Source organism: Gallus gallus, chromosome 24 (genome assembly GCF_016699485.2).
Source record: "Gallus gallus isolate bGalGal1 chromosome 24, bGalGal1.mat.broiler.GRCg7b, whole genome shotgun sequence".
Taxonomy (NCBI): Eukaryota; Metazoa; Chordata; class Aves; order Galliformes; family Phasianidae; genus Gallus; species Gallus gallus.
This window is the reverse complement of record NC_052555.1, coordinates 2,161,097-2,186,170: the sequence shown is the minus strand read 5'-3', so window position 1 is coordinate 2,186,170 and position 25,074 is coordinate 2,161,097. Positions and strand designations below refer to the sequence as shown.

The 25,074-nt window shown below is 53.9% G+C and overlaps 2 protein-coding genes across 24 annotated transcripts in view; one reads left to right on the top strand and one right to left on the bottom strand.

Moving 5' to 3' along the window:
* OPCML (opioid binding protein/cell adhesion molecule like) overlaps positions 1-18,007 on the top strand; it is a 254,693-nt gene extending 236,686 nt beyond the window's left edge. For all 7 annotated transcript variants that reach the window (XM_015297950.4, XM_046903727.1, XM_015297949.4 and 4 more), the window contains 6 exons: positions 665-897; positions 13,798-13,923; positions 14,110-14,244; positions 14,340-14,460; positions 14,784-14,935; positions 15,128-18,007. In XM_015297950.4, coding sequence (XP_015153436.1) covers positions 665-897; positions 13,798-13,923; positions 14,110-14,244; positions 14,340-14,460; positions 14,784-14,935; positions 15,128-15,228 — 868 coding nt within the window. In that variant the 3' untranslated portion in view covers positions 15,229-18,007. The remainder of the gene's footprint in view (positions 1-664; positions 898-13,797; positions 13,924-14,109; positions 14,245-14,339; positions 14,461-14,783; positions 14,936-15,127) is intronic.
* A 4,061-nt stretch (positions 18,008-22,068) lies between these two features.
* The window catches only part of NTM (neurotrimin), a 313,044-nt gene continuing 310,038 nt past the window's right edge, over positions 22,069-25,074 (bottom strand). For 10 of the 17 annotated variants that reach the window (XM_015297955.4, NM_204711.2, XM_046903730.1 and 7 more), the window contains 2 exons: positions 24,434-24,466; positions 22,069-22,917 (listed from right to left, as the gene is read on the bottom strand). In XM_015297955.4, the coding sequence (XP_015153441.1) occupies positions 22,817-22,917; positions 24,434-24,466 (134 nt within the window). In that variant the 3' untranslated portion in view covers positions 22,069-22,816. The remainder of the gene's footprint in view (positions 22,918-24,433; positions 24,467-25,074) is intronic. The other 7 variants (XM_040652025.2, XM_025143173.3, XM_046903731.1 and 4 more) reach the window with 1 other exon arrangement.

Here is a 25,074-nt window from a genome sequence, read left to right as displayed (position 1 = left end):
GCTCTTCCTTGCCAAGCGTAAGTCAGCGCCGCGGACCGGAGCTCCCCAGCCTTCGTGCTTCTCGTGGAGGGAGGGAGCCAGGCAGGAAATAAATAATTGAAATGACTGTGTTGTGTTTTCAAGGCACTTGGAGGATTTACAGCTGCTTATCCAAATGTTCCCTTCCCTTCCTGCGTGCTGGCTCGACGTCTCTGGCTCTTTCTCTTCTTCCTCTCTCGGTGTGTGCCGGCCGCTCTCCCCCGCCGTGGCGGTGTATATCACACCGGGATGGCTCGAGGGCTGTGCTGACAAGCCAAACTGTCAGCAAATTTTACAGCTTCATCTCCAATCCTGGGCGAGCGGGGGATGCGGGAAGCCTTTGCGGCGTGTGGAGGTCAAACCTAATGGGATTTTCATCTGCGCCTCCCCCAGAGCCGTGGGGGAAAAAAGGAAAGGAAAAAAGGCAGTGCCATTTTCGGAGGAATCTTGCCATGATGGGGAATGCAGGCGGTGGTGGAAGGGTTGTACTGCCTTGGTGTGCACGGTGTGAGTGGGGCATGCGGTCCCCGTATCAGCTGTAGGGTATGGGAGGGCGGCGGTGCTGCTCCCATCCACTTTTGGGAGCTGGGGTGCTCTACGTGTGCGTTGGCACTGGGTTGGTGACCCTTCTGCTCTTCTTTTGCAGGTGTACCGTGGATGACAGGGTGACGCGGGTAGCGTGGTTGAACCGCAGCACCATCCTTTATGCTGGCAATGACAAGTGGTCTATAGACAACCGCGTGGTCATCCTCTCCAACACCAAAACCCAGTACAGTATCAAGATCCACAACGTGGATGTGTACGATGAGGGGCCCTACACCTGCTCCGTGCAGACAGACAATCACCCCAAAACATCGCGCGTCCACCTCATCGTGCAAGGTGAGTCCGAACGTTCACGGTGCTGGTTTTGAACTGAATCTTGAAGGAGAGCGTCCAGAGTGCCAAAGGGTTTGGAGGCCCTCTTGGTGATGGAGAGTTTGGGATCAGGCTAACATCTGTTGCTTTGGGTGGTCAGTGGCATGGGACAGGGGTCTGTACAAGTGTTTGCTACGCTGGGGAGGAGATGAACTCAGGGTGTCCATGCTTTGCTGTGCTGTGTGGTTGTAGCATGGGGAGGAGAACACCTAGAAACTGAAACTGGGGCTGGCATCCCCCTTTTCTTACCATGTGGCTTGGTTTGCTGCACTGGGGAGTTGTTTGCACGGTGCTTCAGGAAGGCTGAAGGCAAGGCACTGTCAGAGGTGGTGGAGAAATGGACTCAGAGATTACAGGGAGTCAAAGAGCACAGAGAAATGGACTCAAAGAGCACAGGGCTGTAGGAAAGATGGCAGATGGTGTTTGTGGGGGGCTTCAATGATCTTTTGTCATGGGGCTTCGTAGGAGAGTGTGTTGGCATAGCAGCTGATGTTGGTTTGAAAATTGGCATCCCCAACTCTCTTTATCTGGGGGGTTCTTGGTGCTTGCAGATCAGGGTGCCTACAGCAGCATGGGCTGCAGTGAGGTATTTGGGGGCCTTTCTTGCACTGAAAATGTCTTTCCCTTGGTCAGATGTTGGCCTCCCAGCTTGCCTAGCCCCCCCTAGCATGCATGCTGCTTCCCCAACCTTTCCACCTGCAAACGCTTCCAATGGAAGCAGACCAAGGACCACTTGGAGGCATGGTGTGTGGGAACCAAGCTCAAGCCCACCAGTGAGATGACCCCGTAGAGTGCTGGGGCTGAGCTAGTTGTAAAGCACACTGGGATATTTCCAGGGGGGTCTTGGTTTGCTGGAGGTCACCACTGGGCTCTCCAGCTCTGGTGGATGGTGCCTCCGATCCTGGCTCCTTTGCAGCAGCTATCAGCTTTTGTCCAGTCTGTAGATTAATTTTTCAGAGTTAGTGTTAGTTCAGGTTAGATAAAGATAATGAAAGTTTCCTAATCCTCTTAAAGAAGATTTATCTGGCTGAGTAGAAAGCTCTCAGAATACAATAAAGCGTGTATAAAACCAGGACCTAATCTTTCCTTTAATTTCAAACAGCTGATGGGTATTGATTTTGCAATGAGCAAATCTGTAAAATTTCTCAGCCTCAACATGTCTCTGAGAAGCCCCCAACACGGATATGTATATATTTATGTATCCTTCTCATTTGGAAGAGGCAGGGTTCGATACGGCCACCGATCAAAGCAGGGAAAACCTCACCCAGCCTGTCAGTTCTCCTGCCAGGCGTGGGAGATGGGCGACTTGCAGCTGCCGTGGGCTGCTGTGTGCCTGTTTGCTGCCAGATCTCCATAGGAGTTTGCAGTGAGGCTCTGCTCCGTGCGTGCTGGGCTGTCCTGGGGTGGCGGTGATGCAGAGAGGGGAGGGCATAGCTTGGAAAGAAGGGAGCAAAAGATATCGGAGCATTCCGTCCTCCCCCCTCAGTGATTTGTGTACCAGCCATCCATCTGCAAAGTTTAATCTGTTTATCCTGTCTGCTCGCTAATAGTGCTAATCCATCCAGTCAACACCTGTGAAGTATCCGAGCTCTTTCCGCCTGATGGACTGACACCCGCCTCGCCCCTCGCCCTGCAGAGGTTTGGGATGGATGGCTTTGGTCTCACACAGCAGAGCCCACTCTTCGCTCCTACCACCCCAAGGGTTCTTTCCCTGAGGTTCTGGTGGAGCTCTTGGTGTCGTTGGCACCAGGACTGGCCAGGCTGTGCAGCGTGCAGGGCTGCAGCTGGCTCTGCCCATAGAGCACAGGCTTTTCCGTGTGCTGCGTGAGCACACAGCCTGAAATGAGCACGTTAGCAGGAGAGCAAGAGAGATTACATCTCCTCCTCTTCTTTTCCCCTCTTCATGCTCTGGCTCGTAATAAATCTCCAGCACCTAACACCCAATATCTTGCCTCATAAAATCCCCGTGCGATTATCTTATCTCATTAAAGCAAGGCCAAAAATCCTTTTATTCCACAAAGATGTTGGTGCCAAGTGCTGGTGCTTGAGCGTGCTGCAGCAGAGGGGAGCGTGGGGAGAGCAGCCTGCAATGCATCTCCAGGCTCAGAGGGGCAAAGCAAGGGATGGTCGCGTCCAGAGCACTTGCCTGGCAGCCATGTGCTCACCAGGGATGGGACCACCACCTTATATTTGTCAGAGCTCTCCCGGTGTCAAATATGGGTTCAGGACTCCCTCTGCAGAGCAGGCACTGTCCTGGTGGCACTCCCCACACGAGCAGGCAGTAAGGACCAGTTAGCATCCGTGTTCAGGTCAATTAATTTATATTTGTATTTTGCACAACTAAAAGTTGCCCAGATAGATTATTGATTCTTTGTCCCTGTGTTCAATTTGGTTTTAATTGCGCTACTGCAGGGCCAGACCTTCCCTCCTAGCAACCCGGCGATAAATCTGCCAGCGAGTCACAATCAACAGTAAATGTGTCCCTTCGTGTCGTTATTAATATGTCTCTTGGATTGGTTCATTACAGCAGTTAACAGCACTTTGTAAGAGCGGGGATGGCGGGAGGCCAGGCAGCCTTTTTTTCTCTCCCCGTGACGACAGGACGGATGCTTACGGGCACGTGCATGGTGTTTTGGTGCTTGGGGAGGGTTGCAAACACAGGGAGAGCTGGGATTTCATGCGGTGTAGGAGAGAATGAGCTGCCTAATCCCTCTCTTATCATAAAGAGCCTGAAATGAGGATGCTGTTGGGCCGGGGGCTCCCTCCATTGCTGGAGCAAGGAAACCCAAACAGAGCTTGTAGGGGTGAGCGGGAGGGGAGTCTGCATAGCAGAGCAGCTCTGCTGGCACTAATGACACCAAAGGAGCTGTAATTTCTCTGTCAGAGCAATTAGGAGGAAGCGGAGACTTTTGCCTGCATTGAACTGTTGATGAATGTAGCCAGGAGATGAGAAGGCGGGCTGCTCTGGAGTGATGGGTGCTGGGGAGCCCTCCTGTCCCCACGTACAGCCCTGTCTCCAGAGGTGCAGTGTGCCAGGATGGGCCAGGAGACCACCCTGCATCACCCTGAAAAATGGCTTTGGTGCCAGGAGCAACAGGCAGGACATAGCTGTGCTTCCTTGACGTGGGCTGCTGCAGCAGCCAGGGGGTGTTTCTGCCTTGAGTGCAGAGCTTGGAGTCAGTGCTGTAGTTAAGGCTGTAGATTTTAAGGAGTGAGGCTGGTTTCCTTCTGGGAGAGGAGGCTGGGGATGGGAATGAGGGGAAGGAGGCAGCAGAGGTGCTGATGGAGCACGGGTGGTGGAAGAGGTGGGAGGAGGTGATGAGAAACTGGGTGACAGAGGTGAGATGGAGCCCTTCCCAAGCAATGAGCAGTTAAACAAGAGGTTACAGTGATGCTGCAGAAGCGAGGCATGGTCGGGTGGTGCCACTGATGCAGCAGAGCATCCTGCAGGCACGATGCGGGACTTTCTTCCATGGTTTTGCATCAGGTCTGGAGAAATGCAGAGCGGGGTTTGGGCTGAGACCTCGGGGACATCTTCTGACAGGGAGGATGGCCCCATTTGTAGGTATTTCTGAACACCTCCCGGCTGATGCTGCTCTGTGTTTGTGCCAAAGCAGCTCTGCATAGCGTGGCATTGCTTTGGGATCGGAGCGCTGCGGCTGGCAGAGATCTCAGCAGCGATCCCCAGCGCTGCCCATCCTTACCCAACAGTGGTCTTTTGTACTCTTCAGACGTCCTCTGTTTCTGATTTATTTGGAGAACCCTCCTCTGTTCTGCCTTAATCCCGCTCACCATAGATTTTTCATTAAAGCCTCTCCCAGCTGTCTGCATCGTTACTGTTAGTTTCTGGTCGGTGCAATCCATTTTCCTGTCTCGGCGTTTTGCTGCTTTCCTCTCCCCGTGGGCAGGATGGCTTCTGAAGGACCACAGCCTTTGTTCTTGGCAGCAAAGCGCCGGGTGTGCATCTCTTTTCAGCAGTACCCCAAGAATCCCCATAAGGGCAGTGCCCCGAACCACGTCCTGTGTCAATAGTTGCACCCTCTGCCTCTCAACGTGGCACCGACAGCAGCCGTAGCTCTTCAGCAAGTGTCTCTCAAGCAAATGGAGTCTTTGTTTTTTCCTTCTTCCCAATAACAACCGACTGCTTCTCGACTCTCTGAAAGGGCAACCCCCCCACGCCGGCCTCATTGAGCTGTTCTCTCCTAAGACAGGCTGTGCTGTGTCCCCCCCCCCCCCCCCCCCCCCCCCCTCCACCGCCAATTGCACAAGTGATGCTTTTAAACTTGCTTTTATCGCGCTACCTTTGATATCCAGGCAGGAGCTGAGACTGTGATACTTATTAAAACCTTACCGGGAGGCTGTGTGGCAAATAGCAAAGCAAGGGGAGCAGCTCAGTCGTAGTAGAGCTGATAAAATGCTGTACGTGCAGAAAGTGCTTCACACAAGTGTCAGTGGTTTTGCTTGTTATTAGGGCGCAGGAGAGTTTGGCATGAGGGCTGTGCACATGGTGTACAGCTGCTGCAGCTCAGCCTGGAGAAGGGACTGAGCAGGGCAGGATGTGGCCTCTGCAGCAGGCTTGCTGCTGTCCTTGGGTGCTTTATCTGCATATGGGATGCTTAGAATCAGAATCAGGAAGGTCAGAACCCCCACCGTGCCCACTGACCACGTCCCTCAGTGCCACATCCCCACGGTCACCACCACCAGGGATGGTGACTGCTCCACTTCCCTGGGCAGCTGTGCCAGTGCCTGACCGCTTGCTTGCTCCTTAATGGGTTATTATTTTTGTCTGCTTAAGAGAAAAGGCAATAATGATGGAGAGAGAGACTGAACAGCGGAGCCTGCTGAAGTGCTTGCTGCTGGGGCATGCCTGAGAAGGAGCCTGGGGGTCCCTCTGCCCATGGAGGTGGTCCACAGGAACCTTTCCAACACCCTCCAGTGGAGGATAAAGGGAGGCTTGTCCAGGTTAGCAATGTCCAGGTGCTGTTTGTCCAGTGCAAAAGTGGTTCCTGGTGCATTGTGTGGTGTGCTGGGATCAAGAGCTTGCAAGGAATGGATCACACGTTGTGCTTGGGGCACATCTCCGTCTTGCTGGACGATGCCTGGTGTGCAAAGCAAACCGTTCCTTTCCTACCCATCCCAAATGCACCTCTCATTACGGTATGGGGCCCGTGGGCTCTGCTCTGGCAGTGAGAGGGAGTGCCAGGAGGTGCTCCCCTCCTCACCCCGAGCTTTTCAGAGGCTCAGCCCATGTCCTCAATACCTACCCAAGCTTCTGTCAGCATTTTTGGAAGAAGTGCACCAAAAGTGATGTGTGTTGGCTGAGTTTTCAGGCCGAGGTGGCCCAGCAGCGGGCAGAGGAGGCTCCCTGTTTGCCTTTCTCTCCTCTCGGTGCTGCAGCCGCTCATCGGGTGGGCCAGCAAATGGACCAGCAAAGTTTGGACACACTCCGTATCCGAGCACATCTTCCCCTCCATCACTCCTTGGGGTCTCGTTTGGTGCTTTGTTGATGAGTGTTCGGAGGTTCGGCTCCGGCTGCACCGGGTTAATTGTCCTGGTGGGGAAAAGCAGAACGGTGATTTTAAGCAGAAAAACTCTTCCGTAGTTTGGCTTCGTAGCAGTGGGGATGGAGTGCAGGAAAATAGAGAGAAATCAAAAGGCTTTTAAGAGGAAAAGGGGAAAAAAATCACTTAGGCTGGAAAGAAGTCTTCCCAGCAGGAGCACAAGGCAAGAACACATAAATGTCCATGGCGGTTAAACTAATGTTTCACATTTCCTTCTCTGGGGGTATTTGCACAGGTGGGGGTGAGGATGGAAGGAGCCTCGGCCGTTTGCTGAGCGGTTTATTGAACGACACATTGGATGGCACAAGAGGGGAAAAAATGAACCGCGAGGAACTGCAGGGGGAAAATCAATTGGCACGTGCACTGTTAGAGAGAACAAGGGGGAGATGCTGCTTTTTCATTCCAGGGTATGGAGGGCTTTGGAAACCGCCGTGTAAGGAAGTAGAAATCTTCGCAAGTGGCCAAAATGTGGAGTGAGTCTCATTGATAGCATCGTGCTGCAGGAGGTAGGGGCTGGAGAGGGGTGGTGGCAGCAGGAGAGGAGCTGCTGGACCATGCAGAAAGGTGTTGTTGCAGAGGGGAAATGCTTTCCCTATGGATGAGTGTGAGCCTTCACCTGATGCTGGTGCTCCCCAGTTCAGAAGAGCTCATGTCTCTGCTTGAGCCCGTAGATGGCAAAACAGGGTAGGTGCGGCAGCAACTGGAATTCAAAGGTGAGGAGAGCTCAGAAGAAGTCAGGAAGGGTAGAAATGAATGAAGAATAAGGCAACTGGAGGGGAAAGAGGAGAGAAGGAAAGCCCGGAGACTTGTACAACAAAGGGAAGAGAGAACGAAGTGTGTGCATGCAGAAACGCACCCAGAAAAAAAAGAGCAGAAGGCAACAAAGGAGAAAAATGAAAGAATAATGAAGGCATAAAGAGGGGGGGAAGTGTTGAAAGAGAAAGAGCCTGGCTCACAGGGAGACCCACCACCCCGGTGTGAATGGCTGCACTGGGAAGGGAAATGGGCAATGGGATTGCCAAGGGTGGTACTGTGAGATGCCCTCGAGGAGGTGGGATTTCAGCTGTACAGAGGGTTTGGGTCTTGTTCAGTGGGATTAAGGACATGGGGGCTTGTGAATTTGCGTCTGCAAATGCATTGGCAGTCTGGGTGTTGGAGCAGGAAAGCTCACACATGCGTGGTTGTAGGAGGGGGATGAAGGGCAGAGCAGTGTGGGGAGCAACCAAAGGGTTACGGGAAGATGCTGAATGCTGGGGAATCGCTGCTGCAGTGGCACGTGTTGGGAACCTGAGGCTTTTGAGCTGAAGAGAGAGCAAAACGTCCTTAGAGTGGCTGGGAGAGAACAGCAGCCTGAAATCCATCTGGGTGTAGGGAGAAGGCTGTGGCATTCAGCCATAGGGGGGCAACGGGAAAGCATCCTCAGGCTCCTAAAAAAAGGAGGGGAAAGCCCCAAAAAGCAGCTGGCAGTGAGCAGGTCAGAGCAGCGGGATGTGCTGCGGGCATCGGGAGCTGACAGAACAAAAGAGCATCAGCAGCTGGATTAATTACAGCAAAAAGCAAAACATGGCAGAGCGGGGGGAGGACGGGAGAAGTTGTTTCCCCATTATATTCCCAAACAGAAAGAACGTTTTTATCGCGCACACAAATAGCTCCCTGGGAAGCACTTTCACTTCCTAATTGTTCATAAATTTACTGACAGGTGGTTACACAGTAGGTATAACACTCGGAGTTTTGTTTTTATTGCTTGCACCGTCTCCGTGCGAAAACGTGGAGAGAAAGGGTGCGTGGTGTGCGGGTGGGAGATGCTGCATGGTGAAGGCAGCTCTATGCCCATGCTTTAATTTTGTACTCCTTTTGTTCACTCGTGGTCCCTGCTACATCCGGATTGTGGCTTTGCATTGGTGATGGGGTCTTTAATGGCGTGTTTATCCCATTGCTTTGTCCCATTGAGTGCGACTGCATCTCGAAGGTGTCGTGGTCTGACCATGCGTAGTGTTGGTGGTGTCCACATCCTCCAGAAGAGGGGCAGGTAGGGGCATGAGATGCAGCTGCAGATACAAGACACGCCATGTGATGCTTCCAGGCTCCGAAGGCATCTGGATGGGGCTCTGAGAGACATGGCTTAGTGGCATGGTGGGGATGATTCGACAGTTGGATGGGTCTTAGTGGTCTTTTCCAACCGTAATGATTCTGTGATTCCCCATAGCTGCCTGTGGTCAGTTTTCATCCCTCCCCACCTCCCTTCCCCCGTGGCTGCACTCAGATTGTTTTCAGAAAGAGAGGCAGGAGAAGAGATGTGGTCACTGAGGGAGCATCAGCCGGGCAGGAAAATCTCATCTCCGCTGCGGAGATGATTTGTTTGAAGCGTGTGGGTTGTGATGATTGCCCAGCCTGCACCGTGCGAGGTGTGCTTTACTGGGGGGAAAGCACTGGAAAGGCAGCATTTATGGGTAGGAGAAGGGAAAGGGAAAATTTCCCCACGGTGACAGCATGATGTACTGCTCTCTGGGCTGGGAAATTTGACAAAGACCATCCCGGTGCCCAACCCGTAGCTGTCAGATGTGCTTAATTTAGTGTTGATAAAATCAATGCCGACGAGCATCGTGGTTCATCAAAATGGGGTTGATGAGAGGTGGTAATCCTGGCTGTCAACAAGCAGCACTTTGGTTAAAGCCTTAATATGCCCCCTTCCCGGGAGCAAGGCAGGACTTTGGGTGCATGTATGTGGGGTCCCTCTTTGTGGGCAGCCCTGTGTGGGCTGCATGGGTGGGTCTGCATCCCTGTGTGCTGGATGGGCTGTCCAGAAGGACTCTGTCCCTGCAGGGTGTCTGGGAAGCCATCCAGGTGTGCATCTCGATGCTTCAGATCAACTGTCCATCCTCGTCTGGCAGTAACGAGAGGGAGATATGTGAATAGCAGTGGGAAGAGATGAGAGGTCCATAAATACTGGCGAATAAATAAAAGCATTAACATTTAATGAAAGAGGGCGGCAGCTCTCCTGCCGGATCTGTCCCTGGAAAGAGGGAAAGGAGGGGCTGGGGAGGAGCAGGAGGTGCTTTTGTAATCAGGGCAGCACATGGGGGTCTCAGGAAGCATGTGTATGCTGTATTCAAGGATGCCCACATCTGGCATCACTGCATGTTGCAGCACTGGTGCCAGCTGTAGGCAGACACCATCCCTGTCCTGGGCTGTGTATAAGAGGGGACCCAAAACATGAAGATCCAAACAGGTGTTGGACACCCAGATGGAGTTTTTTTGTATCTGGATTATGTTGAAGGGTGCTGCCCTGAAGGACTGTCCATGCCCAGGGCACACCAAAAGATGCTCTAGAGAGAACCCAGCAGAAGGAGGGATGCACAGAGTGAGCAGCAGTGTCCTGTGCCATTTTGCATGGGTAAAGCAGGTCAGCTCGCCTCTTGGAGTGCTGTTTTGGGGCAGAAAAGCCACCAAGCACACCCAAGTGGCCCCATGCTGTGCCAGCAGATAGGGCAGGGTGTTCGTGGATGCCCAGTGGTGTGCAGAGCCCATAGGCACCCATCTTATCCCACCTTCTCCCAGGTGTAGGAGGAGGTCTCTCTGCATGGTTTAGGAGCTAATGATCCGGAGGGACATTGGTGGCTCAGCCTCTCTGCTCTGTGCGTGAGGCATTAATGATCTCACAGCTAAAAATAGTCAGCTTGGGGCAGCGAGCGTTGCTGGTGGGGATCTGGGATACAGAGTGGCCAAAAGCCAAGCCAGCTCCTGTCTGTTTGCATGCTTCTGCGTCGCTTTGAGTCAATAAGCAGGCAGTAATTACCGAAGAGCTGCCTCTCACTGCACAGATTAGCAGGGGAAGGCCATGCCCCTTGCAACAGCCATCCCCCATCATAGTTGGGTGTCTTGCAGCGTCTCCAGCCATTTTGCAAGGAGTTTGCAAGGAGCAAAGCTGGGCCCAGGGGATCGGGGCAGCCCTGGGGTTTGGCAGGGTATGGGGACGAGGGGAGGCACAGGGTTTTGCAGCCCCCAAGGGCATCAGCAGGAACCGCTGTGCGGCCGCCTCCTGGACCCGATGTAAAACATTAATCGGCGCGTCGGGCAGCGCGGGTCTCGAGCAGTAAAGGAAGGAGATAAATCACAGCCTTATTGTTATTGAATTTAGTGGCATCACTTTCACATTCAATTTCTCTCGCCCGCTTTCCGAACAAACAAGAAATTACAGCCCAAATGTATTTTTTTGGCCTGGCGAACATTATGCATTAACTTCCCCCTGATTAATATTACACGGGATGGAGGCAATCCTCCGCGGGCCACGCACTGCTCTGGTGAGACCATGGGATTTGCTTTGCATCCAATCTGCTCTTAGTACTGGTCTTTTAAGTAGAAAACAAGACTATTAATAAGGGGGTAGAGTTCCTGTGGTGCTGTTTTGCTGTACCTCTGTAGCTCCCCAAGGCTCGCCACATGCTGGCATCCACATTGGTGTGACCTTGGCGGGGTGGCTGCAGCCAGAAATGTATTTTGGTGGCCCTCTTTGAGAAGCTGTGTCTTGTACCAGTGGCAGTGTATTTTGGGCAGCACCTGTGCCTCTTGAAGAATTGAGGGAGGTGGTTTAGTGGACACGGTGGTGATGGGTTGACTTGATGATCTTAATGGTCTTTTCCAGCTTCATGATTCGACGATCTCACCCGTTTTCCCTTGAGTATCTTATTATGGGTGTGTTGTGAGCTATGTTTGGGCTAACGAGGCAAGGCAAGGTGAGCTGCAGTAAAGTGCATTACGTGTGTCAGGAGATGGCACTCCATGTCCCTGCCTGAACGCCGGCCCCGGTTTTGCTGCTTCTCTGACTGCTAACAGGTTTGCCCTGGGATCGTTTATTATGTTCTATATTTAGTGACAGGAGTGTCATAAAGTTGGATATTAGCTGCATAAGGGATGTAGGACAGCAAAAGGGCCCTCAGTGACTATTGCAAAAAATCAAAGATGGCCAAAAAATAGCTTGCTGTCAGCAGGTAAATGAATAGCAATGATCGTACCCACAGCAGTGCTGTTAGTCCAGCTGATGTGGGGGCTGTGTGGGTGCTGGGAGGACAGGAGAGCTTTTTGTCTCCGTGGTGATCTCATGCTGTGTGGTTGTGCGGGTGCCGTGGCCTTACCTGCATTGTGCTGTGCAGTAGGACTGGCCCTGCAGGTCACTGTTAGGCCACTGTTGTGTTTGATCCCCGTTACCTTGCTCTCGGGTCCTGTTTGCTGACTGCTGTGTCCCTGTGCAGTCCCAGCTCCCTCCTGCCCTTCTTGTGGGTAAAAGCAAAGGCAAAGGCAGCTTGCCCTTGAGGCTGCAGCCAGCAGCTGGTGGGATCTATAGAAATGCAATCAGGTCCCTTGGATGTCCTCCCGCCAGTCCTTGTAACCTCATAGGCAACGATTGCCGTCGCAGTCGGGTATCGATGCCGGCGGCGTCCCCGTGCTCTGAGGGACACCCACCCCTATGCATCCCATGGGATCAGTGTGCTGCAAGGGGCCATGTGGTCACACTTCCCAGCCCCACTTAGTCTGGGTGTCTTGTCTGTGGTCCGCCTTACACAGGGGGTGCATGGATGAGTCGGGACAGCATTGCAGTGCATAAACATAGGACTGTGAGTGCACCCAGAGACGAACGGCACAGCGCAGCTCTGCTCCGTGCCCTGGTTGCTTTGCAGTTCCCGTGTCGTGCAAGCAGCTTTACAGAGAACATCATCCCAGGGCGGTGCAAGGAGTGAGAGGAGCTCCAAGCACACAGGGCTGCTCAGAGCAGCAGCTGGGGACAAGCCGTGGCAGCGTGCCGCCCGCACTCCCAGCGCTAACTACATTTTTCACCAGTTGCTGCTGCACACTTTTCATTTTTGGATTGCCAGTCTCCCCTGAAGGACTCAGACAATCTCCCTCTGCTATAACAGACTGTACTTCTATATTAAAGTGTCAAGTTGCTGGGAAATTTACAGCCTCGCAGGGCCCATCAGGCGGCAGAGGCTCGGCAGCGCCCTTGCCATTGGGCTGTGCTGGGGAGCGAGCTGCAAGCGCACGCATGGGGAAGCCCAGCCTTTGTGAGCCCCCCCAGGAGCAAAAGGTGCTCTCAGGCTGAATTTTAACCCCTGCCAAGGCAACTGGAACTGCCAGTAGCTGAGCATCAGCAGGACTGGACCCAGCGGTGTTGCTGGTGGATGCCTTATGTAGAGGGGCTGTGTCTTGTGGCGTTGTTGGTGATGTGGGACTGGCTCTGCCATTGCCCTTGTGGAGAGTGAAATCTGCCTGAAAGCATCACTTGGCTGAATGGCTTTATGTGTGCCTTTTGGAGGCTTCTTGGCATTCACAGCTTAGGCAGAGCTCCCCAGTAGAGATTGCCATAGCCTCTGTGCCCCCCTCACCTATCCCTTCCCTGGAGTGCCCCATCCTTTAGGTAGTATGGTTAGGTTGAGGTTGGACTTGATGATCTGGAAGGTCTTTTCCAACCTGAACAATTCTATGGTTCTGTGATTCTTGATCCTTACTTTCTATCTGGAACACGACAGGGAGGATGGAGCAGAGGGATCTGCCAAGATTCGTTTGCACTCATGCCCACTGCTGGGCACTGTGGGGCTGTGGTCTCGCATCTGCCATGGCCACGGAGGGCTCATGGGCATTAAGCATGGCATAGCCAGCCTGGGCTTTGGTTGAGGGAGAGCCCCTTTCCATTGTTGGATCAGCTTCTGGGGAGTGGCATTCAGCAGCCCCACGGCCTGGAGCACCGGTGAATGGCGTCAGCAAACGGGCTTTAATTGCTTTTTGCTGGGGAAGGGGATTTATGGGCTTGGAGATTGCCAAGTTATTTATTAGATGGAGTATCAGGGGATAGACTAATATAAATCACAATGGCCAGCACTGAATGGAGCAGACAATCAGTAATTTAGAAAGCTTTAATAAAAATGCTAAGATATGAGAGCTGTTGGCAGTCATAATGAGTTGGTTATCATGGGTTGCCCTAAGCAGCAGGGCGGGTATTTTGGGGTGTGCAGACCCCTCCATACCAGTTACAGGTGGCATTTTCCAGGTGCAGGGTTGGTGGCTGGAGGGGAAGTATGGTAGACTCCGGTGTCTTGAGGAGCCTGTATGGGGGTTGTCAGGTGCAATTTCTGTTCTGGAAGGTTGTAGGGGTTGGTCCAGGTTTTCTAGGTTGGCATGTGGTCAATGGGGCCATGCTTTGTGCAGGTTACTAAGTGACATCAGAGCAGGGCCGGTGGTGGGGAAAGGGCTGGGAATGTTGGTAGGTCCCCATGTGTGCTGATGGTCCCTTTGTTGTTGTGTCCTGCAGTCCCCCCTCAGATTGTCAACATCTCATCAGACATCACCGTGAACGAAGGCAGCAGTGTGACCCTCATGTGCTTGGCCTTTGGGAGGCCGGAGCCCACTGTCACGTGGCGGCATCTCTCTGGGAAAGGTGAGAGGAGATGTGCAGCCTGGGGACCTGCCTGTGCTGGGTGCTGGGTGCAGGAGATGCCAGCTTGGCAAAGGGACTGGGGGTGGCAGAGGTGTGGGGGGATTTATATGTAGGTTGGTTTGGAGGCGGCTGGAGGTCCAGCAGAACGCTGGGAGCTGTTGGTGATGGTGCCCCATTTTATCACAGGGCAAGGCTTTGTGAGTGAGGATGAGTACCTGGAGATCACGGGCATCACACGGGAGCAGTCGGGCGAGTATGAGTGCAGTGCTGTCAATGATGTGGCCGTCCCAGATGTCCGGAAAGTCAAAGTCACTGTCAACTGTAAGTGCGTGGAATGGGATCCCTGGTGGGTATGTGGTGGTGGGGTGGGCATGTGGTCCATCCTAGGGACATGACATGGCATGGCATCCCCACAGACCCGCCGTACATCTCCAATGCCAAGAACACAGGCGCCTCAGTGGGCCAGAAGGGCATCCTGCAGTGCGAGGCCTCGGCTGTCCCCGTGGCAGAGTTTCAGTGGTTCAAGGAGGACACCAGGTGCGGGTGCATGGAGGATGCGGGGCGGGATGGAGGCAGCCAAGGGATCAGCTTGGAGGGAGGCCAGGGTCTTCCTGTTACGGAGGATCCAAGACCTCATGGGGATCTTTCCCTTCATGGATAGAGCGTTTGGGTGATATCCCAGGGACAACCCAAGGAGGGAGATAGGACTGGAGATGGGGTGAGGTGCTCCTGGGTGGCACAGTGGGGTGAAGGGTGGACCTCATATGGCTGTGGGGGGCAGGGAGGGGGTGTCTGGGGCCATGTTGGATTCTTGACCCATGTGAGACTCTGAGCAGCAGCATCTACAACCCTCTGTGCAGGTTAGCAAATGGGCTGGAGGGCGTGCGGATCGAGAGCAAGGGCCGCCTCTCGACGCTGACCTTCTTCAATGTGTCGGAGAAGGACTATGGCAACTACACGTGTGTGGCCACAAACAAGTTGGGCAACACCAATGCCAGCATCATCCTGTACGGTAGGTACCCCAAATGTCGCCTGTGTCCCCAAACTGGGGACTTGTCTCACTGCTGCCGACCTGCCAAGGGGGGAGAGGGGAATGCAAGGGGACAACAGGGAGAGGGCTTCTGTTTGCATGACAGCGTGATCTCATCCTTTCATCACTGCCTTTAACGCTGTGCCTCTGCTTCCTCTTCTGCCCCCCATGCAGGGCCCGGAGCGGTGCACGACAGTGGCAATGCAGCCTCCCGGGCAGCCGCTGGCCTCTGCCTCTGGGCCACCCTCCTCGCTCGCCTCCTCCTCGACTTTTGATAAGGGAGTGGAGGGTCCCGGGACGGCCGCCCGGGGACTCCTCTCCGTCAGACGGGCACAACGCCGGAGGACGGGGAGCGGCGCCAAAGGGCCGAGGACGGCCGCGTCTCCCACCTGCCGGGATCATTCTCGCCGCCAGTTACGCTGTACAGACCCCACCACGTGCCACCAGACTGTCACCCGCCACCGTCGCCTGCCCATCGAAGGGCAATGCTGCACCGAGCCTTGTCTGCCGCCCTGTCCCTCCTTGCATCGAGTCGGCTGCGGGCGATGTGCCCCGCGGATGGGGTCCAGCGTGGATGGGGTTCCCTGCTGACACCTGGCAGGCGTCTTGGTGACACCGTGTTGGACACGGGTGTGGTGGGTGGGGGCCACCCGGAGCAGTCGCTGGGGACGTCCATCTCGTCGTCACATTGAGACACCTACGCCCAAACAGACCCTGAAGTTGAAGCCCTGCATCTGCCTTGCACCGTCTCCGTCCTGAATGTGATCTCTCACCACCAAAGCTCCTCCCAGACCATCTCCTCGCTTCTCCATCCCCCGCTGCTTCCCTTCTGCACCACAGCCCCTCTGCCCTGTGCCCAAGGATGTGTCCCTACGTGAGATGCTCACTGGATTTCCAGCTCCTTGCTCAATCTAACAACTAAAGCACTGCAGCACTGGCACTAGGAGGAGGCACTAACCAACAAAGGCAAGCACCAGGCAGCAAGCACAGCCCCAGCTGCAGCTCCAACATGCCTGCTGCCACCCCTGTGTGCCAGGAGGGGTGGGACCACAGAGTTCCATCTTCTGGGTGCTTCACTTCTCCCCAAGGGCTCTTCCCACACTGTTCAGGCAAATACTTCTGCCTGCCCGAGCAGTGGTGTTCGACCATTTGGAGACAGCTCAGGCTCCACTGGAAAAATAATGGCCGTCAATTTGCTACACCTACACAAAAAGGACAAGGATGCTCTGGTGCCTCCAGCTTGCTGCTTGCTGAGAGGCTCCATTGACACCAGAACATATGCAGTCAGAACCTTCTCTTTGCTTCCTCCAGCTGCCCGGCAATGGTCACCTCAATGGGGCTGTGTTGGCTCCCAGCCCATGGCCCACAGTGCTGCAATGCTCCTTGCATGTAGGGTAACCTCAATCCTTCCTTCTGCTCTGGGGCAAGGATGGGAAGCTTTGTGTTTGTGCTCCAGGGACAGAACCTCCTACTCAGCTCCAGAGAAGTCCCACATGGCACTGGACAAAGTGCCAGCAACAAAGGGACAAAACGCGATGGTAGCACACCAAGGAAGCACACGATGTCCCCCCCCACCATGACCTTGTGTCCCTGGGGAACTGATGTCTCCCCACCCTTCCACCTTCTTTCTCCCTCCAAAAGCAAGATGACTTGAGAGCTGATGCTGTGTATCTTTCCCCATACAAATTCTGCTGCTGCCCTGTTTTCCATCCTACAGGAAAGAGAGAAAACCCTGGCACAGACCCCGCAATGTGCCACCGCCCTGTCCTCACTGTGGCAGTGCCCTCGCCTCATCCCTTGTCTCTTATGGGCCTCCTGGGCATTGCACAAACAAGCACACGTACAACGCTGCCACAAAAGCAGCAGCAGCTACAAAAACCTGCAGGGATGCTTCTGACCCCACAGATGGGACACTGACAGTGACAAAACCCACACGGCCCGGGGGCATCACTCCAGCAATGACCAGGCACACCAGCTTACCTGACGGGCAGGGATGTGGCACGGTGAGCAGTGAGCTGGTCCTGCATTCCCACCAGCATCCCGGGAAGGAGGCATGAGCAGCATTCCGATCCCATCTGTGTGCATCTCTGTGGAGGCGAGTGGCACCATCGCGAGGGGGGCACAGTGGCCCACACATCCTTCCCCATGTTCCTGCTCTGAGCCCCCCCATCCCAACTGCTTGATCCACAGAGCAAACGGCCCCTCTCCACCCAGAAGCAAGGCAGAAGCATGCAAATGTGATCCCACCATCGCAGTGACGCATCAACTGCAAACAGACATAACCCCCCCCGAGTCCTACCTGGCAGCTCCATCTCCCAGCTCTCCAAAACTGCGTGGGACATCCTGATGGGCTGAGTGCCCTGCAATGCTCACAACCACGCTTGGCAAAGGATGGTGTCAGCGGGTGGCCCCCGACTCATCTTTGCTTCTGGGGCTTTCAGATGCATTCCTGGGGCATGGGAGACGCTTGGCAGTGTCACCCCAATGCCACCTCCCTGCCCCACTTCAACGCCCCCCAGCTGGTGCACAGCCCTTGCTTGGCACACTACTCCGGTGCCCTATTTCTCTCTCCCTGCAGAAGAAACACCAAACCAGCCCCTGACACGAGGCCAAAGGCCGTGGCATTGCAGAGACAAGACATGACGACTAGCAGATGCCCCGAGGTCACACACAATGGCCTCGGGGCCGCCCCGCGCTCCCCACTCTTCTCTCTCCCCGGGTCGGTTTGGGCTGGCTTCCTTGTCCTCCTCCTTCGGGACGGCGTTCGACTTTCTCGTGCCATGTAACGTGCAGTTGTGAGGAACGTGTTGGCTGTCCGAGGCCGCGGCAGTGCTGTGCGGGTGGGTGGCAGAGCCTCGTGCCACCGCCACTCCCCGCCTGCTCGCCCCGCCGGCGCGCGGTCTTCAAGTTTCCGTCGATCATTGTATTCCAAGGGTGGCTATACTACCTGAGATTTGTGCATGTTACATTGTAGTTGTAACCTTTTCTAATTCGGCAAGAATAAGAGATGGTTGTGATTGTGCAGTGTATCAATAAAGTTTGACGAACTTTGTACCCTCGGGGCATTGCTTCACGGAGCGCACGTGCCATGGAGAGCGCGTGGGGCTCCCGTGCGCCATGCTCCATGGTAGCCTCATTCAGCTCCTGGTTGCCCTCGCACCGGCACTGCTTCCAGCCCCGTGGTTTGTCTGGTTCCCAACCAGGCTCCTTGCTCTGTGCCCCGCTGCTATTTGACTCTTCCCTCATCCCCGTCCCCACGCCTGTCCTCCGCTGATGGGACGTGCGGCGTAGACAAGCACATACCTACTTAAGGAGCCCTGCAGGGGAAGGACCGGCTCTGCTCTGCTTGCTCACCTACCTTCAGTAGAAGCATTACTGGATTCTCCCTTCTGGTAGCTGTGTCATCTCACGTGTCATCATCTCTTAACAACGTTTGCTCCAACAGATAAACCTTCTGAGCAAGGAATGCCACTGCAGAGGAAATGCTCCTAACAGTGCTTTGCGCCTATGAAGACGTGACTCCACAAGACACAGACAATATGTCTTCATCACTGAAGACCAGGGGAAGGGACCTATGCCTCTTGGGACTATTTTTTCCATCCCACTGATGGATGCTCATGAGTGAGGGGCCCTGTTTTCCTGCAGAAATCCCAAAGCTGATATCTCAGAGCCCTGTGTTAAAGGCTAGGAAGGCTGCTGGGAGCACAAGAGCAGCAGGATGGTCTGGGGGCAATGCCCGACCCATCAGGGAATTGATTGCTTGCTCTGCACCTCCCTTTGCCTTTCCTGAGATGAAGCTCAGAGTATATCACTGAGCCCTGCAGCCAGCTGCTGTTCATGGTGACAGCCTCCCACAGCCTGCAACTGCCTGAGCATACGGCTCTATCAGGGACACCTTGACTGTGCTCCTTGGAAAGAAAGGTAAGTGTTTCCCTAAACACATTGGGAGAGGGGTCTGGGATGGGAGGACCACACCTGCTCCAGCATATCCAAATGGACTGGAGCATCACCAAGACTCCAAACAGTTAACGTTGATCGTGGCCATGGAGGTGGACATCACCCAGCTGGGCTATCCCTCTGTCTGTGCACATCTCTACAGGTGACACAGTGGTGACACTGTCCCCCTCCTCTCCGTCCCCCTCCCAGCAGCCTCTTAGGGAAAAACAACAGCTACACGTGTGACCTGCAATACCAAATCAGGTTGTATCCATCCCCCATGCAAAACTCCTGGACTTCTTGGTGTGGTCAGTAAAAGGGTGACAAGCACCAGTCATTGGGATGCAGTGTTAAGAAGGAAGAGCCATCCAGAAGGGCTCGAGCCCTTGCTCCTCCCTTTTTTGGACACTTTTGGCCTCTCCTGAGTGCCATCAGTAATTTTGCTGTGTCACAACCAAGAAGAGCAATGGAGGGACGATGGGAGACAGCCTGACAGCTCCCTTCTCTTTGCTGTGGCCCCAGACCAGAGGGCTTCCCTTTGTGCTCTACATCATCACCTCCTGCAAGGCAAGAATGACAGCTAACACGCCAGGAAACCTGTGGCACAAGCAATAAACCCTGTCCTGAACAACACAAGCACAAGTGGGCTCCTTTCACAACATACAGGAAAGCATCACTAGCACCTGGACCATAACTACATCCAGAGGGAGTGAGGGCATCTTTTAGGCCGTGACATTCATCTGCCTTCACCGAGAGACACAAATAAATATGTATCTAAATAAATACAGAAACACACCCATCAACCAGCATCTCTGTCTCTCTCTCCAGCTTACTCTGCAATGCTCAGACCCTGGCACTGTGTGCCCTTTGACCTCTTGCCTACAGCACTGAAAATTTGAGAATTTCAGAAATAAAGGGAGGAGCCCCATTAACCCATTAACAGATCCACCCTTTGGAGGGGCAGTGTCCCTCCCTCACCTGCCAGGCTTGCCCTGCCACAGCCAACTTTCTTTTCCTGAAAGCCAACAGCCATGCACTGCCCCATCTCCTCCCCCAGGAGAGGTACAGACACACATCTGTGGCCATGGCAAAACAAATGTGGCCACAGCACTTCCTACAAGGCCATCACCATGGCTCTAGCACAGTACTGTGGTTGGCACTGATCCCCCCTTTCTCTGCCATCCTGACTCCAGGATGCAGAAAGCTGTGTGCACCCAACCATCCTGCCTTGGAACAGCAATTAAATGCCACGAGCCCATGGGGAAATGAGTGGTAGCGGGATGCCTTTGCAACCCCTGCCAACAGCCCATCCTTTGGGATGAAGTCCACATACTGGGGGCCCCTCTGTTCCCACAGGGACAGTATTTGCCACCAAGGGAGAAGACACAAGCGACTCTGGGGCTCACAGCAAATCCCTTTGGAGATATTCCCCTTTTTCCAAACAGGGCCCTGCGCCCACTGCACTGTCAGTGATGGGGCAGTGGTGCCCACAGTGACAGCAAGGGACAAAGACCCTCGCTTAGGGCAGGGTTCCCCGAAGGACGGGAACAGCAGAACACACTGCAAATGCTGCTGGCCACAATCAGCCCAAAGGCGCGTTGGGCACTGTGCACACGGGGGTGGGGGGTCTCTGTTCCCTACCTTTTCTCCCAGTCCTCGAGGGATGCTCCAACCTCAGGTCCCCACATGCTGCCCGGGGCCGGGAGATGCTGCGCCGTCATTTCACAACACCTCGCTATCCTCTCTGCTCTCTCTCTCTCCCTTCTCCCTGCCTACTTCTTGGGCTGCACAAACTCAGAGGAGGAAAGAATAAAACATTAAAAGCCCTGCAATCGTTACAGACCAGCTCTGATCCTCACACAACACGCCATGTGCCAGGTGGAGCCCGCACGCCTTGAGAAGCTGGTGGCTACAGTGAAAGCTCAAGACTCAATGCACCAAACACCCTTCCGAGAATCAACAACACCCCTCCACACACCAACAGAGACCAACGCCAGCACGCCAACAGCAAGGTTTCACCAACACCCAAACTCACTTGTGACCTGCACGGCCGCACCGTATCACCTCCAACACCATCGGGGACGCAATCAGCTCACGGAGCAGCACCCCAAGCCCTCCAAGTACTCACCGAAGCCTTACCTGTGCCGCATCACACCTGGGCTCAGTGGTGACGTCCTCCTCCTGCTGCTCCATCCTCTCCTTGCAGCGCATCACTGCTCCCTCCCTCCCTCCATCCCAGCACCCCTCCCCGTGCCCAGCGGCCGCGGCGGGGGCAATGAGCACCACAAGCAGACGGAGCGGCCACATGGAACAATCGTTTTAATGGATAGAGGCAGAGAGAGCCCCCTCGCCGCCCGCCCGCCGTGCCCCTGCCTCGCTGTCGGCCGCGGAGAAGGAAGGGAAACCAAAGGAGGAAAAGAAACTGCAGGAGTGACCCCCACCAGTGAAAAATAAAGCGAGTTGTTGAGGTGTCCCACCCTCCCCCCTCAAATTTCAGCCGGTGGCTCAGCGGCGGGTGCCGATCGCTTCGCCTTCTTTTATATATATATATATGTATATATATATATATATATACACACACACACATACGCACACACACCCACACACATATACATATATATATATATATAAATATGAAACTGAGCTATATAGATCTATATCTATGTCCATCCCTCGGTTCGCTTTATTCCACCACCAAGGGCCGGGGCTGGGCTGCGCAGCACGGGGTGATGGAGAGGGACCCCGGCCCCCATGCAGCACCTGTGTCCCCCTGTCCCCGGACACCCGAGGGCAGAAAGGTGATGGGACCCGGGCACGTGCGGAGCGAGAACCTCTCCTCATCTCACGGAGGACCAATACACACCTAACTCCATATACAGCATGCAGTAATGGCAGCGGAAGGACCCTGCTGGGAACTGTGGCTAGAACGCTAACCAAAAAAAAAATTATATATATATATATGTATATTTATATATACTGTATATATATATCCCATAAAAAGATTCAGCGTCTCCCTTCGCCTCGATGCGTGGAGGAACTGTTTGTATGGCCGTGGTCCTGGCCGGGTGAGGGGTCTCAGCACGGGGCTCCTGCTCCTCGCCCAGGGACAAGCCAGCACCATCCTCCTCGGAAACACACTTCTCCTCTCCGCTTTGCTCTCCCGTTCCTGGTTTGCTTTCTTTCTTCCTTTCCCTTTTTTTTTTTTTTTTTTTTTTTTTTTTTTTTGCATCTTGGTTTTTTAGGAACTAAGAGTTCTAGGCTCGTATCAGAAAATATAATTAATAAAATTAACCCTTCTCATTCACGATGTCCGCATGGCGTACGATGAACGTGGCTCGGCACTGCTCTCCTTCCTCCCTTCCCGTTCGTGGCGGTGTGGTGTAACTGTTGAAGATCTATAGATCTATACATATATATATATGTATATGTGGATATATATATCTATATTTCGGAACACAAATGGCGGCACAGTCCATGAGAAGACGGGGAAATCTCGGCGAAGAAGAAAACCTGCGCATACGGACGGAGGGGCTCCGGGTGAGCGGGGATGGTGAGGGGACCAGGGCTGTCCCATCCCCACAATGACCCACGGCAGAGAACGACGAAACGGGGGAGAAAAAGGGGCAGGCGAAAAAATAACCAGAGGAAAGAAAAAGACTCAGTCGCGTTGCGTCTTCAGCAGGAAGCCTTGGATAATTTTTTTTTTTTCCCCTCCTTTCCAAATTCCCTTTGAATTATTATTATTATTATTATTATTATTAATTTTTTTCTTTCTTTTTTTTTTTTTTTTTGCATGTTTTTCCTCTCTCCCCCTCCCCCAGAAGGCCTGGCCGGACAACTCTCTCAATTCTTATGATTATTTTCAGAAACAGTGAATACATCTTCTTCCTCTCCTTTCTGCTGTGGTGGTCGTGGCCGCCTCGGGGCTCAGAACTGACGGGCGAGCTGGGCGAGCGGCAGGGCCAGCAGCCAGGCACAGCTGCCTCGCCGCCACGCACCGCTGTTGCCATCGTGCACTGCACCGGGGCCTGCGGGGGGAGAAACACCCGCGTTGTTAGCTGTAGGGAATGGAGGGGGGGAGAAAATAATGCTGCTTTGGGCCCCGGTGCTATTGCAATCACTGGGGTCACCACTGAGAGCTGCGCAGTGCAGCCATCCCCATCCTTGGGTTTGGGACACGAACCCCACCACGGTCCTGTGCTGGTCCCCATTTCCCATCCCCAGCCTATCTTGGATGCAACGGTACAAAGCAACCTCCTGCAGCTCCTCCAAATGTTCTTTGAACTTGGGTGCAATAGCTTTCACACAGCAGCACCAGAAGTACCACCAAGGAATTGGACTTGGTGATCCTTGCAACCCTCCAACCTGGGATATCATGTAATGCTGTAATTCTATCACTCTATGACTCCATGATGACTCTATGATTCTATAAAAACCACCCAGGAGATGGATGGTGAGGATGCCTAGAAAAGCAGTGGGTGCCTCATGCCTCGAGGTGCCCAAGGCCATGGCTGGGGCCCTGGGCAGTCTGAGCTGGTGGGAGGCAGCCAGCCCATGGTGGGGGTTGGTCCCTTCCATGTGCAGCACTGCATCCAGCTCCAGGTGGCACCCAGCCTCCCCAGAGCCACCTTGTGTCCCTCTGCAGGAAGGATGAAGTGGGTAGTGAGTAACAGAGACCCCCATGCTTAGGCAGACAGGTGAGGATCTCAAAACATGCCATGGAGAAGGGCTCCCAAGTTGGTGTTTTTTGGCAAAAACACCCCAAACTGTCCTGCACAAGTGGGACCATGTGGGAGGATCAGATCAGTTCTTTTGTAATCCCAAGAGATGTCCCCTCACTTAGGGCACTGAGGACCACTCCCCATCAGGTCTCCCTTTTGCAGCACGCTCTAGCACCCCTACAGACACCACTACCCACAAAGCCCCGAATCATGGTGGGACTAACAAGCTGGGCACTGGGCAGCTCTGGAGCCAAGAGCAGCTCCATGTTGCCTTCAACTCTTCCCAATATCTTGAGGTCATCCCAACGCCAGCCACTAAATGCACTATAAACGGAGCCACGTGGCTGCAGAGCCCCAGATCAGGATGGCAGTGGTCCCCAGGGCAAGCGATCGATCGATCGGTAAGAGCAGCAATGCAAGGAAGAGCACCCCTACCACATCCCGAGAAAAAAAAAAGGCACTAAAGCAACACTAAAAGCATCCTAGAGGAAGAAGGATTGGCTGCAGCACCACTGGGCAACAGAACCACGAAGCCATCCCTGCCTGCATCCTGGAGATGGGGGGGAAGAGAGCAGTGGAGGGTACAGTGGGGACGTGGCATGCAGAGGTGGGAGGTGGGCACGTTAAGGACCCAAACAGAAATGCAGCTAAATGCACGTGGCTACAGTAAAGCAGCAATGGGGAAGCCACGAGCAGCCCCAAAGTCATCACTGCAAGAGCTGGAGCAATGGGGTTTGGGGGAGCTGCTCCCTGGATATTGCCGGAGGGACCCGGGGGACACGGAGCGGGGGATTGCTGGCATTGCGGGCTCACGGTTACTGACCTTTCCAGGGTGTCAGAGCGGTTGTTGTCTCTTCTAAAAATCAAAGAACAAGTCAAGGTTAAGGCACAGAGGCAATGGCAGGCTCAAGGTGCTTTGCTCAGCCTGCTCTTGGCATGGGAAAATGCATGGTCATGATCATTACAGGGCCTCTGTCCTCCATCCATGTGGAGCTTCCTGGGTGGTTTTATTGCAAAACCTCTGGGAATCCACATGGACTGCACAAAAGGGGAGCAGTAGAGAGCTCTTTTTTTTTTTTTCTGACTCAAGAAAATTATTTGATTCCACAGCACTTCATCACATTAAAGACAGCATCAAATGAGCCGCTGAATTAGGTGGAAGGCCTGTAATAAGAATTGCTACGTGTTAGATAAAGCACCGGTTGACCTCCCTGAAAAAACAGATTAAGGAAAGGATTACAAGATGTATTCTACACTATCCTCAGTCGCAAGGCACTGGAAACGTCAATGTGCCGACGTGGATTAAAGCTCCATGTGGGGGAGGAGAACCCTGCATAGTTCTCTCAGCCTCCAGGAAGAGGGGATGCACACAAAATTGTCCCCCAAAACCACAAAGATTGGACATTTCTCCTGCAACAGGCAGCACAGCCCATCACTGAGAATTGTAAGGGAATTCGGCTCCCA